The sequence below is a fragment of the Euprymna scolopes genome, chromosome 22 (genome assembly GCF_053919585.1).
Source record: "Euprymna scolopes isolate OS-2025 chromosome 22, ASM5391958v1, whole genome shotgun sequence".
Lineage (NCBI taxonomy): Eukaryota > Metazoa > Mollusca > Cephalopoda > Sepiida > Sepiolidae > Euprymna > Euprymna scolopes.
This window is the reverse complement of record NC_136503.1, coordinates 45832222-45845301: the sequence shown is the minus strand read 5'-3', so window position 1 is coordinate 45845301 and position 13080 is coordinate 45832222. Positions and strand designations below refer to the sequence as shown.

Sequence of the window (13080 nt, the reverse complement as noted above, 5' to 3'; positions counted from 1 at the left end):
GTAGATATTAATAAGTCTCTTTTAGCTTTTTTTTTTTTTAATGGAGAGTAGATAATGCACTGTGGACGTGTTATCGGCAGCTCCAGTAACTCTCGCTTCTTCTTTTTTGTCCCTCAGTCCTCATTTCCAATGAGTGATTTTTCTGACAAAGGGTGAAAAAAAGCTGCTTTCCAGGTCGATAGTACTTTGTGAACAGTAGCCTAAGATGTCGGAAATTTTCTGTTTCTATATCTATCCTTGTGGCCATGTCACTAGTAAGGGTGCTTGAGGTAAACGTTTCATCTGGGCTGAAGTTATGCGCCTGATAGTCAGGGACCCGAACCTTTGATTAACCACTAAGGAGGCTGTCATATCAGCAGGTGCAAAGTACTGGGGCTGCTGTATTGCCATTTGGTGAATGGATTCTGGACCATGCAGTAGTTTCTGGTGGGGCCTCGTTGTAATTGTTACGACTTTACCTTATTATGTGCTACAAAAAAAACAAAAAACATTCCTGTCTGTTTCTCTCTTACTTTCCCTCTCTGTCCTGCTCTAACCAAGTCTGTCGACCTGTTCCACAAATCCCAAAACCTCAACATGAAATATCTCAACAAAAAAAACACAAATAAACCTAGAACTCCATCCTCCAACATAGACCCCTACTACTATGCTTCCTTCTTTAACATCAGGGGTCTACGTTCCAACCTTCGAGAGGTTGAAACCCAATTACAGGAGACGAGACCAGACATATTCTTTCTAAGCGAAATAGTAGTATGCAAGCCTTCTAGACCTTTTTCTCACAACTTCCCCTGATGTATGTTCATGTTCCGTTCTATCTTCCCTTGGATCCTCCGACACCTCCATTGTATCGGTTAAAATAAAAATGAAATGTAATAAGTCTTCAGATGTACCTCTCCACCATACTGTATATCGATACTCTATGGCTGACTGGGATAGCTTCCGTACATTCATATATGATCTACCACTGCATTCCATGTTTAAAAAGGATGTGTCCTCTATAGTATCAAACTTGACCGAATGGTTAATTGTAGGCATAAACCGATTCATATCATCAAAAAAATTCCAACAAAAACCTAACAGCCAGCCATGGTTCTCCCCTGAATGTGCTGCTGTAACTGTCAGAAATCGTCAGTAAAAATTCGTAGTAAACACTAAAATATTTAGATTTACTGTCTTTCAAAGCTTTTTTTTGTTTTAAATTAGAATATTTTATTTATTGATTTTTTATCTTCAATTTGTGATATATAATACTTTGGTACGTAAATTAATTATTTAAATTTTAATAGATATTTCAAAATGAGGGGGAGGTAAATTTAAAAAAAAACGTTTATCTAAAATTTTATATTTGGTTTATTGGAAAGCACATAAAATTTCACATTGACCCTGAAAATATCGTAAAAATTGAACCAATAGAAAAATTTTGATATATTTTTTAAAGTTTAAAAATTGAAAAATATTTAACTCTTAAAATTCAATTGATTTCATTATGTAAAAAAAAAAAATGGCTGCATGAAGGCGCGCCGGCACTTTGTAAACACTGTTTTTTAAAAAATAAAAAATAATATTTCTATTAATTTTTAAACAACTTTAATAGTTTATTTTGGAAGTATATTCCATAAAGAAAATAAACAATCCACTTTAAAAAGAGAAATGATGAGTTTTTTATATTTTATTCGTAGTTTTGTGTAAGCGGTGTCAAAAATTCTCCCAAAATTCTGATACACCTAGTGCTGCTGCCATCGCACACAGAAATCACTTTTTCCATTGCTAACGTAGATTCCCTGAACAAAGCTTATTTCTTAGAAGTGCACGCTTGTGGAACTCTCTTCCGTTTTCTTGTTTCCCACCTGACTGCAACTTGAATGTCTTCAAGTCCAACATAAACAAATTCTTGATAAATCGCCCCCTTAAGTAAGACACTTTATCAAATCTCCAACACTAACGATTACTACAGTACTGTACTATTGATTACTGTACACGCAATAACCCTTATCCCAGAGTGGCTTCCGGGCCTTGATAAGTGGTGACCTCCCACGTTAAAAAAAAAAAAAAATCATGTTGACTATAGATTAACAAGCACCAAAAAAATGTTTTTCATTTCCATTTTGTTTGTGTTATATCCATATTAATCATCGACCACCTACAAAAGCATCACATTTCACTAATGTTCTTATTAACATTTTTTTTTAAATTTGTATAAAATGTGGTATTTATTTCTATTTACTCTAATAGATCTCACATTTATTTACTTCTTGTAAAATGTACTTTTTTTTTTAAATAACTAATGAAGAATAATGGTGGTTGATAGAAAGTTTTCTTTGCTTCTCTGCGGAGGAACTAGAACATTTACTTAACATTGATTAATGGTCTGTTTGTATTTGCAGTTTAATATTCTTAATGTATAGAGGGGGTGAATTTATTAAGCTTGTTAAAATTTGATGAAAATATTAATCATGATAATGGTTTATCATATAAAGAGTTTCGAGGACTAAACTCATTTCCTCCCTTAAAAAATTTGACTAAAATAAATTTGTAAAAAAAAACATTGCAAAAAGGAATGTTAACTTAATATATCTAACTTTATACAAATCAAGATTTTTTGTTTTGATTTTTTTATTTGAAAATATAACTCTATTTTCTGAGATGCAACCATAAATCATACTCTACGTGAATCCTTGATGTAGCTTTCACAGTACCAGGATACCAAGAATCCTGATAAGCAACAACTATATATTCACCAGTTGATTGTAATTTTTGTCATTTCTATTCTGTTGTTTTACTGAAAACTCAACTATGTAAACAAAGAAATAAAACGGTAATTTTTTTACTTTGTTTCCACCTTAACATTTAAAATGGTTACATTTTTAGGTTTTAGGGTATGCTGAAAACGAATATAGCATTTAAATTTTCTGCAAATAAGTAGCTTTCCGGATATTAAATAATGTCATTTCTTTAACCCTGAGAAACTATGCACAAACACATGTACCAAGATGGCAACTAGCAATAAAATAAGAAATGACATTGCTTAATATCTGGAAGCTACTTATTTGCGGAAAATTTAAATGCAATATTCGTTTTCAGAAATTTTGATTTTAAAGAAATTTTAGCACAATTATCAAATATTTACATATTATACATGAAAATAATTCTGAAACTATTATCTATATGAAAATGGATGATATATACCGATTTATCTTATCAATTTTAAAATATTCTTCGTCAAGTTTGCTCAGTTGTAACTTTGCTGCCTGTAGTCATAAAAATAAAAATCAAACACTAATAGAGATGGACTTCTTTGTTTATATAGCCTGTAAAATTTCAGCCATATCCAATCAAATTTAACCCCGCGCATATGTATCCAAATGTAACGTATGAAATGTAAACATTGAAAAAACTGTTTCCCTTTTTTCTGCTGTAATTTTTTACCGTTTTTTCATTGTTAACTTGGAGCATAAAAACATTGAACACATAAAAGAAAAATAAATTAATGTCATTGGAATGCTTATTCTATTCTCTTTTCATCAATGTAATTCTTTTAAAAAATTGACCCACAAATAAAAAAGATATGACTTGTTGAAGCACATTATGTCTGTCCATGGAAATACAGCATACGCTTGTAATGCTATATACAGTAGCGTCCAAAAGTTAAGGAACGGTCGATCATTTTTTTTTTTTCTTTGAATGGCTTCTAACTTTATCTATGAAAAAAAAAAAAATTTTGCAAATTTCCCAATGTTTAATAATGGTAGTTAAATAAAAAAGAAAAATGTTTTTTAATTTTTGATTTTGAATACATATTAGTTTTTTACATATAAATAAATTTAATTAAATTACATGCGTGGAAAATTAATACAAACTTTAGAAATTTTAATAGCAACTTAACAAAATGTCAACTCCGAATATTCGAAAAAAAAAAAAAAAAAAGAAGCTATATGTACAAGAAAAACAGTTATTTGTGATCATTATGATGAAAAAAGTCCATAGGGGAGATTGCTCAAATATTGAAAAGGTCTAAAAGCGTTGTTTTTCGGGTTAATGAAAATAGAAAAAAAAGTTTACCATTGACTGAAAAGAAAAAATCGGGCCGACCCCGAATAACAACCAAGAGAGAGGATAGAAAAATCACTCTATCATCTTGTTCTGATCGCTTCAAAATTGCGGCTTTGATATCCCGGGATTTTACATCCGACACTGGACAAAAAATTTCCTGACAAACGATCTCACAAAGATTAAACAAAGTTAGATTATTTTCCAGAAGTCCATGCTCAAAGTCTTTAATGTCTATTAAAAATAAAAAGGCCAGATTGTTATTCACCGAAAAGCATTTGTTTTGGGAAGAAAAAAAAATGGGAAAAGGTTCATTTTAGTGATGAATCTAAATTCAATCTTTTCAGATCAGACAAAAGACCACATGTCAGAAGAAAAAATTGAGAAAGACTCCCCTAAGTGTGTTTAAAGTACAGTTAAATTTGGAGGGGGCAGTGTAATGTTATGGGGCATGATATCTTCAAAAGGAACTGGCCCTCTCGTGAGGATTCATGGAAAAGTTAATGCCCGAATGTACAGAGAATTGATTAGAGAACATGTGGTTCCTAATCTTTCTGATTCTGATATCTTTATGCAAGACAATGCACTATGCCATAAAGCAAAAATAGTTTTAGAAGAGCTAAATAGATCCAATATTTGCGTTATTGATTGGCCAGCTCAGAGCCCCGACCTGAATCCAATTAAAAATGTTTGGAAAATTATTGCTGATAAAATCACAGGAAACCCCCCCCAAAAAAATCTTGATGATTTATGGGAATGTATGAAAAGTCATGGAATAATGTCTCCCTTATAACATGTGAATGATTGGTTCTGTCTTGCAGAAAAAGATGCCATAGTGTGATTTAAAACAAGGGACTTTTCACTAAATACTGAACAGATTCTTTGTTTTTTCATTAATAATTTCCCTCGGTCCTTAACTTTTGGACGCCTGTAATTTAATTAAATTTATTTATATGTAAAAAACTAATATGTATTCAAAATCAAATCAAAAAAAAAAAATATATTTTTTATTTAACTACCATTATTAAATATTGGAAAATTCACAAAAAATTTTTTTTCCTTTTTGATAGATGAAGTTAGGTTAGAAGTCATTAAAAAAAAATGATCGACCATTCCTTAACTTTTGGACGCTACTGTATTTTGAAGAACGTAAAAACTATACTTGGGAGTGGGTGTATATTACAAGAGTAGATCTTTCTAAATATTTTTCTCAACTGTTTTCCTGGTCATTGATTGAAAATTGTGCGACAAAATTTGTTTTTCTTTTAAAACAATGCATTTGGTCATTATCAATGTCATTTGAAATTTTCATAAATGATCAAAAAGAATCACCGATTAGTATGCAAAATAAGAAAACGGATTAGGAACAGAATAGTTAAAAAGCCTGTCCCATGTCGAGAATGAGTTTCTACATAATAATGTTATTATTTACAATGCCTCCCCATGGGACAGAGTTAGACACCAGGGTCGTTTTTTAATGTAGAGAAAAGGAACAAAAATAAAAATTGTCTCAGTCGTAAAGGATTTCTCCTTCACTGACAGAGAACAAGATATTGAAATGAACATCTGAAGAACAGATACTACACTTTGATCTTGGGCCGAAGGCCAAGAAGTACTATATCTATTTACAATGCCTCTTCATGGGACAGAGTTAGATACCAGGATCGTTTTTTAACGTGGAGAAAAGGTACAAAAATAAAAATTGTCTCAGTCGTGAAGGACTGCTCCTCCACCGAAAGAGAACAAGAAATGGAAGTGCAGCATCTGGAGAACAGATACTACACTTTGATCTTGACCAAAAGAAGTACTATATTACTATTTAGAAAACTATTCTTAATATTGGGATGGGTCTCTGTTAACTATTCTCTACCTTCCCTCTTTAAAGAAATGTTCATGCTTTCTTCTTGCAGTTATCAAAATTTGATCGGTTATTAGATTTATTTGCGTTGCTGTAAAAAGAAAAACAAGATGCAAATAATAATAATAATAATACTGGCAAATAGCTAAATCACTCCCCCAAAATTGATTCTCTATCTCATATATATATATATATATATATATATATATATATATATATATAATTTTTAAAACAGTAATCTACGAACACACGTGTTTCAAGGTAACTACCTCTCCTCAGCATAGCTTGACTGTTTCTAGGAATTGAACTCCATGGTCTGGAGCTCGATTCCTAGAAATAGTCAAGCTATTCTGATGAGAGGTAGTTACCTTGAAGCACGCGTGTATGTAGATTACTGTTTTAAAAATAATAAAAATGTTATATACGTCCAAATAAATTATGGGCGACTTTCTAAGTAAATAAAAAATGAGCTTCGAGGTAAAGCCACTATTTAACCGTATTTATCATTAAAAAAAAAAACATATATATATATATATATATATATATATATATAAATTTTTTTTCTAGATGATTATATGATGGAAAGAAAAAAAAAAAATTTTTTTAATTTTAAGTAGGAAAGCAGTTTCGCACATAAATTTAAGGTTAAAATGATAATCATTTCTGGTCCATTTTAACTTCTTTATTTTAAATTAAACAAGATACTAGTAGAACAACATTTGCTCGATTGTTGACATTTATTTTATGTGTTTCTACCAGCGTTTGTTTAATTTTCAATTTTGGAGCGATTATCAAGGGTCATTGTGTTAGTTACAGTAACAAATACCCGAATCTCATTCTTTGGGAAGGGAGTGCGGGTCTAAGTTTAAATGTAGATATAATTTCCTTTTTAATTCAATACTTCTAAATGTTTTCCCTTTATGTATTTTATCCAATATTTTAATGAATTCATTGTGAAATTTTTATCTATATTTTTCAATTGTGTTTGGAATTATATAAACATTATTTAAAAAGAAGCCAATGACAGACAACACCAGTGTCAATGAAATTGAAAAACCTTGTTCAGAGCATTTTAAATCTTTTAATAATCATGTGTGAACTTCCTGGGACGTTTAGCGAATATGTGCAAAGAGGTTTACAAAGAAAATAGGAAAGTTAACTCTCAGATGTTTACTTTGTTTACACTAATGTATCAATAAATAAGTTAGATTCTGAAAATCAATGTTAAATCTGGGAATGGGATTTATAACCCGTTCCCTGGCCATGAGTGTTAACAGCTTCTAGTGAACAACTTCTAATAAATAAATAAATTAGTGCTTGATTCATTTTTTTATTGTCAAGAAAAAATGGAAAGAATTGTTTTGGAATCGAAAATCAGCACAAAATTTTTCTGATTTTGATACCCCCAAAACTTCCAATTTTTCTGATTCCACGTCCCAAGCCTGTGAGAAGTTAAATTTTTTTTTTTTTTTTTTTTTTGGGGGGGGGGGGGGGTCACATTTTTAAAAGTATACAAAACAAAGAAATTTTTATTTTTATATGAAAACCACGATTTGACAAACTTAGAATTGAAAAGGTAAGCTCTAGTGGATATAGGAATTTTTTTTTTTTCTGGGAATTTAAACTGCATTATTGCATTATTTATTTTTACAGTTTTTTTTTTTTGTTGTTTTTTTTTTCTTACTCAAAGCTTCTTTATATTGATATATTGTTTTGTAGTTATGTATGTTTAGGTTTCCTTCCTCTTATCTATTTACCTTTCTCGTACCAAAGGTACTTAAGCTTTTATACATTTTTATCCTCATAGCATTTATATGCTATTTAACATGTTGCAGAATAGATCTAGTAATCTTGTTATATTTACTTAATAGTTTATCTTTTTATTTTATTTTATTTTATTTTTTTTATATATATATATTAGTAAAAATAGTAAACATTTTCTTATTGGGGAAGTGGTATTATCCACTGAGAGCCATGTAGTTAACAGCTGTCCTGTTTTTAAATCTCCGAAACAGCTACATGGTAAGCAACTGAGCATCCCCGTTTTCTATTTACAAAATTTTAGTTAAGGTTTTCTTTTTTCATCCTTATATAATTAATTTCTCTTTTATAATTGAAGATTTTTGAGAAATTGGCTCATGCAAGTGTTAAGTCTAAGGCTTTTTTTTTTTCTCCTTATATAAATGAGTTCTCTTTTGTAATTATAAACTTTTTAGAAGTTGAATTATTTAGGTGCTAAGTCTGAGATTGGTTCAATTTTTTTTTTTTTTTTTCCGGGAATTTAAACTGCATTTATTTTTATTTTTACTCAAAGCTTCTTCAGACTATATATATATATATATATATATATATATATATATATATATACTGGGTTGTAGGGACAGCTTTGTTTGGGCGAAAAATATGCTTAAATATGATATTTTAATTTGTCCAGATTTCGTATATATTGTTATAGAATCATGATTTCAAAAGTATTTGGGTGCCATCAGCTAGAATCGAAACTGAAACTAGCGTTCAAAGTTGGTGACGTTACCAGTGTACCAACGTGACACGCATATAAGCTGTTTAAAAATTTAAAATAAACTAAAATGAATGTACGAAATGTTTTACAATTTTTTCAATTTTTACCCATTTTTGACCTCTTAAAAACAATTTTAACCGACTAAAGACCCATAAAAGAACAGCCCGTAAAAAATCCAATCATTTGTGGCCTCTAGGGCCGCCCTGTGACTTTTAGTTTTGGAGGAGAGTTTGAAAATATGGAGACAGATAGGCAGACAGACCGACATATAGCCGTTTGTATATTAGATACATGCGCACACACACAGGGATACATAAAAATCTGAAAGGACAGAAAAAAAATGTAATTTAAAGAATACATTGAAATGCACACCTTACCAACCAACCTTTTCCTTGGAAACTGAACAATTTAATGCGTAATAAAATAAATTTCAATTTTTTTTTCTTCTAATGGAGTGGGTAATAAGTAGAATTTTGGGAGCCGGGTGCAGGACGCATAACATTTTATGAGAATCCATTTAAATCAAATTTGTGGGTCCCAGGACTTATTAAATAAAAAATCTATCATTGTGTGTGTGTGTATGTATATATCTTTTAAAGACTTTATTAAAAAAATACTGTTCCCAGATAGGAATTTTTTTTTTTTATACAAAGTTCTCATTAGATATGGAAATGTAAATTTTTATGAAAAAAATCACCAAACTTTAAGCATGATTTTTTTATGTTTTACAGAAACGTAAAAGAAAGAAATGTGATGAAGATACATTAAGCATCCAAAGTTTGGATCCGTCTTATAAGGTAAGTTTGGATTTTCATTCTCTTCATTTGTATCATTTTTTTTTTTCATCGGTTTCTTCTGTTTCAATTAAAAAAGTCTTTTATATATGAACTAGCTGTATCTACCTTACATTGCCTGGGATTCATTACTTTCAATTTAGTTTCCCTTTTTTTGGAGGAGGGGGGGGTCACATTTTTAAAAGTATACAAAAAAAAAAGAAATTTGTATTTTTATATGAAAACCACGATTTGACAAACTTAAAATAGAAATGAAAAGGTAAACTTTAGTGGATATAGGAAATTTGAATTATTAAAAATAAACTGTTTAAAATGCCATACAATGTAATTTATTTTTGTATTTATTTTTTTGGTCCCCGATTTATCGAAGAAGGACCTATGTTTTCAGTGGCATCCATGCGTCCGGACTATTGCCAGATATCCATCCATTAGTTTTTCCTGAAGTTTTGCCACAAATTGTATTTCATTAAATAGATGTGCACAGTCAAAAAAAAATTTTTTTACAAAAATTCCTGTTGCGCCCCCAGGGGCTCAAAACAGGTCAAAAATGCCCCAAAATGGCCAAAAATTACACATTTTGCCTCATAACTTTTGATCCATCCATTAGATTTTTCTAAAACTTGAGAACCCCATTGTTCTTTAATATAAATCTAGTATGTGTGACCCTGGCAAAATTCTGGTTCGCGTCCTCGTGTACTTTTAGTGCTAAAAACGCCTCATTTTGTGGCTCTTTTTTCATATTTCTCAACAAAAACTTGATATGTCTGACTACATAGTGTTTTTTCATGGTGATCAACTCAAATATATACGTGTTAAGGCCTGAAACTGCACCGTTATCCATTTATACTAGGATTCGGTGTCCCCAAGGGCTCAATAGAGGTAAAAAAATTCTCCAAAATAGCCCAAAAATGACACTTTTTGCCCTATAGCGTTTGATCCATCCATTAGATTTTCCTGAAAATTGGCCAAAATGTGGATGCCATTGTTCTTAATATAAATTCAGTATGGGTGATCCTGGCAAAATTCTGGTTTGCATCCCTCTGGGACTTTTTAGGACTAAAATAACATACCTTTTTGGAGGTATTTTTTTTTATATTACTCACGAACTTGATATGTATGTCTATATAGTAGTTTCCATGGTGCTGAATTCAAATATACATGTCTTAAGGTGTAAAACTGCATCGTTTGTCCATTTTCACTGGGATTCGGCATTCCCAGGAGCTCAAAAGCGGTTACAAATGCTCCAAAATTGCAAAAACTGACACTTTTTACCCCATAACTTTTGCCCCATCCATTAGATTTTTCTGAAACTTGGCAAAAATGTGAAGGCAACGTTGGCCCTTCACACTTCTCACATTCATTATTTCTTCACTATTTTTTGTGCCGTCATCTCACATGCACGCACAAGAGGGGGAACCACGCACGCACGGCTTGTTTTAATTTAATTCTCGTTGATATACATCCTGCTCAGAATTAAACATTAGTTATAGTTTTCTTATTTTTGAAAACCTTGTTTATATATTGCAAATTTAAATTATTAGAAATAATTGGATGGCATTATTAAGTTTATTTTAATAATTCAAATCTTCTTCATACTTTCAAAACAAAAAAAAACGATTTCTAATATGAGTTTTAATAATTTAATAACAATACTGTTATCATGAATTTGAGAATTCCGCTTTTTTTATTTTAATTCAGAAAAAGCGAACCTCTTAAATCTGCTTTTTTTTTTTAATTTATTGAATAAGGCAAGTACTGATTTTTTTCAAATGCTCTTTTTTTTTCTTATCACGTGGCTTAATTTTCTTTCTTTCTTTTTTTCTTTTTTCTCTTTTTCTTTTTTCTCTTTTTTTCTTTTCTTTTTTTCTTTTCTTTTTTCTTTTTTTCTATTTTCCTGTATTGTTTCACTTCCATTTCTCCTTTCTTTGAAAATGTTAATTTTGCCATGTTTCAAATGATTCACCATCCAAGTAGAAGATTTTTGTTTCATCAAAGAATGACTTCCTGCCTCTCTACCTTTCCTTTCCTAAGACTTTTTTTGTTTCCTGGTTTATTTCTTAGACTAGACATATATTTGATGTTTTAAACTTTTATTTTGGATAAAAGAATTTTAACATTCTTTTTATAAAAAAACTAATTTTAATGGAATTGAATGAATTTTAAAGTAAAAGTGAGGTTAAAAGTATGCCAGAATACTTTAAGTATAAAAAAAAAAGGTATTGGAGATTAACATATTAAATCACTTGAAAAAAGAAATGATAATCTACTTTTTAAAGCGATTATGTGTGAACACCTTGAAAATTCTTGAGGGGAAAGAAGAACGAAAAAAAAAAAATTTTAGAATTTAAAGTGGATGATCAGTTTTACATATCAACTTAACATAAAATGTTACTCCATTTCTGGGGGCATTCTACTAATGTTCTAGAGCAGTAAACAATTTTCTTTTTTTTTTTTTTCATGAGAAATAAATTCTTCAGTTTTTGAAGGACAGAGCGTCTACTTTTTTGGTGATTATATGTGATTTTATCTTTTTTTGTTTAAGAAGTGGCTTTGGGTCAATAGTAAAGTTTGGGAAATTTTTTTTTTAGGGGGGGGGGTTACCACTCTGACTTATGGTTAGTAGTAGGGTAATTTTTTATTTATCTATTTATTTTACTAACTTTTTAGATTTACCCTTTCCTCCTAATACTAAGAAAAATACACAGTATATAGTAAAAAGTATTTGTTGGTTAACAGCTCTAAAAGGCTAAAATGGTTTGGAAAAGGAGGATGATTTTATGATAAATTTCAGGGAGAGGAACATTGGGAAATTGATGAAAGAAAGGGGTAGGTTGGACAATTCATCTCCATTTACGATTTTTTGTCATTGCCCACTCAGTTTATCGTGTTATAAACTGAATCTGAAGTTCAAATTTATGTTGATTAAAAAGTAAGCTTAATATTATTTATTGAGATACTGGTTTTGACAGTAAAAATTTTTTCTGAAATTGAATTCTAGTCTTAAAAGTTAATTATTCTCCAAAATAAAAATGAAATGTATTGATTCTCTAACATTTTGTTTTGTCTGATAACTCATAATCTACACACATTGGAAAAGTAAATTATCATTTAAAAAAAGAAAAACATCTTGCCTATTTGTCTTATAATGTAAAGTTTTCTTGCTAATATGTATTTGTAATTTTCTGTGAGACAAACTATTCAAAGTTAATTATTTCCTGAAGTAAAAATCCTGTTTTACTCTCTGAAATCTGAGGTGGAAGGAGAAAGAGGAAATAATTTTTAAAATGCACATCATGTTTGTTTTATTATGTAACTCTTGACTCACATGCACGTGTTCACACACACACACACGCACACACACTTGCCATTCTCTTTTAAAAAAATTTTGTTTAAAATAACTTACACATGCACACACACTTTACATCAGCGTGCAAAGTATTTTGGAAGGGAACTCTCTCAAGAATACATAGACAAAGAAGGTTCCTTGGACTGGCTCAAAAGGGGATCCCTCGACGATGATCAGGAAGGGATTATAATAGCTGCTCAAGACCAGGGATTGATGACCAATGCATTCAAGAAAATGGCAAGTCTCATTAATGACAACAAATGCAGGTTCTGCCATACAGAATTGGAAAGTGTGAGTCATCTGATATCAAGTTGCAAGGTTCTTTTGGGGGACAGCTACTACACAGCGAGATATGATGGAGTATCTAAGTACCTCCACTGGACCATCTCTAAAAAATTAAACATCCAGTGTAGCAGCAAGTCCTGGGAACATCAACCTGAAAGAACAGTTTGAAATGACTTATATACCATACATTACGACCATGTAATCCCTACAGTCATCTACCTTGAAAATG

General features: G+C 30.6%; 1 protein-coding gene across 2 annotated transcripts in view; it reads left to right on the top strand.

Moving 5' to 3' along the window:
- The window catches only part of LOC145243398 (rho guanine nucleotide exchange factor 3-like), a 103687-nt gene that overhangs the window by 28902 nt on the left and 61705 nt on the right, over positions 1-13080 (top strand). For both annotated transcript variants that reach the window (XM_080106245.1, XM_080106246.1), the window contains one exon: positions 9158-9223. In XM_080106245.1, coding sequence (XP_079962371.1) covers positions 9158-9223 — 66 coding nt within the window. The remainder of the gene's footprint in view (positions 1-9157; positions 9224-13080) is intronic.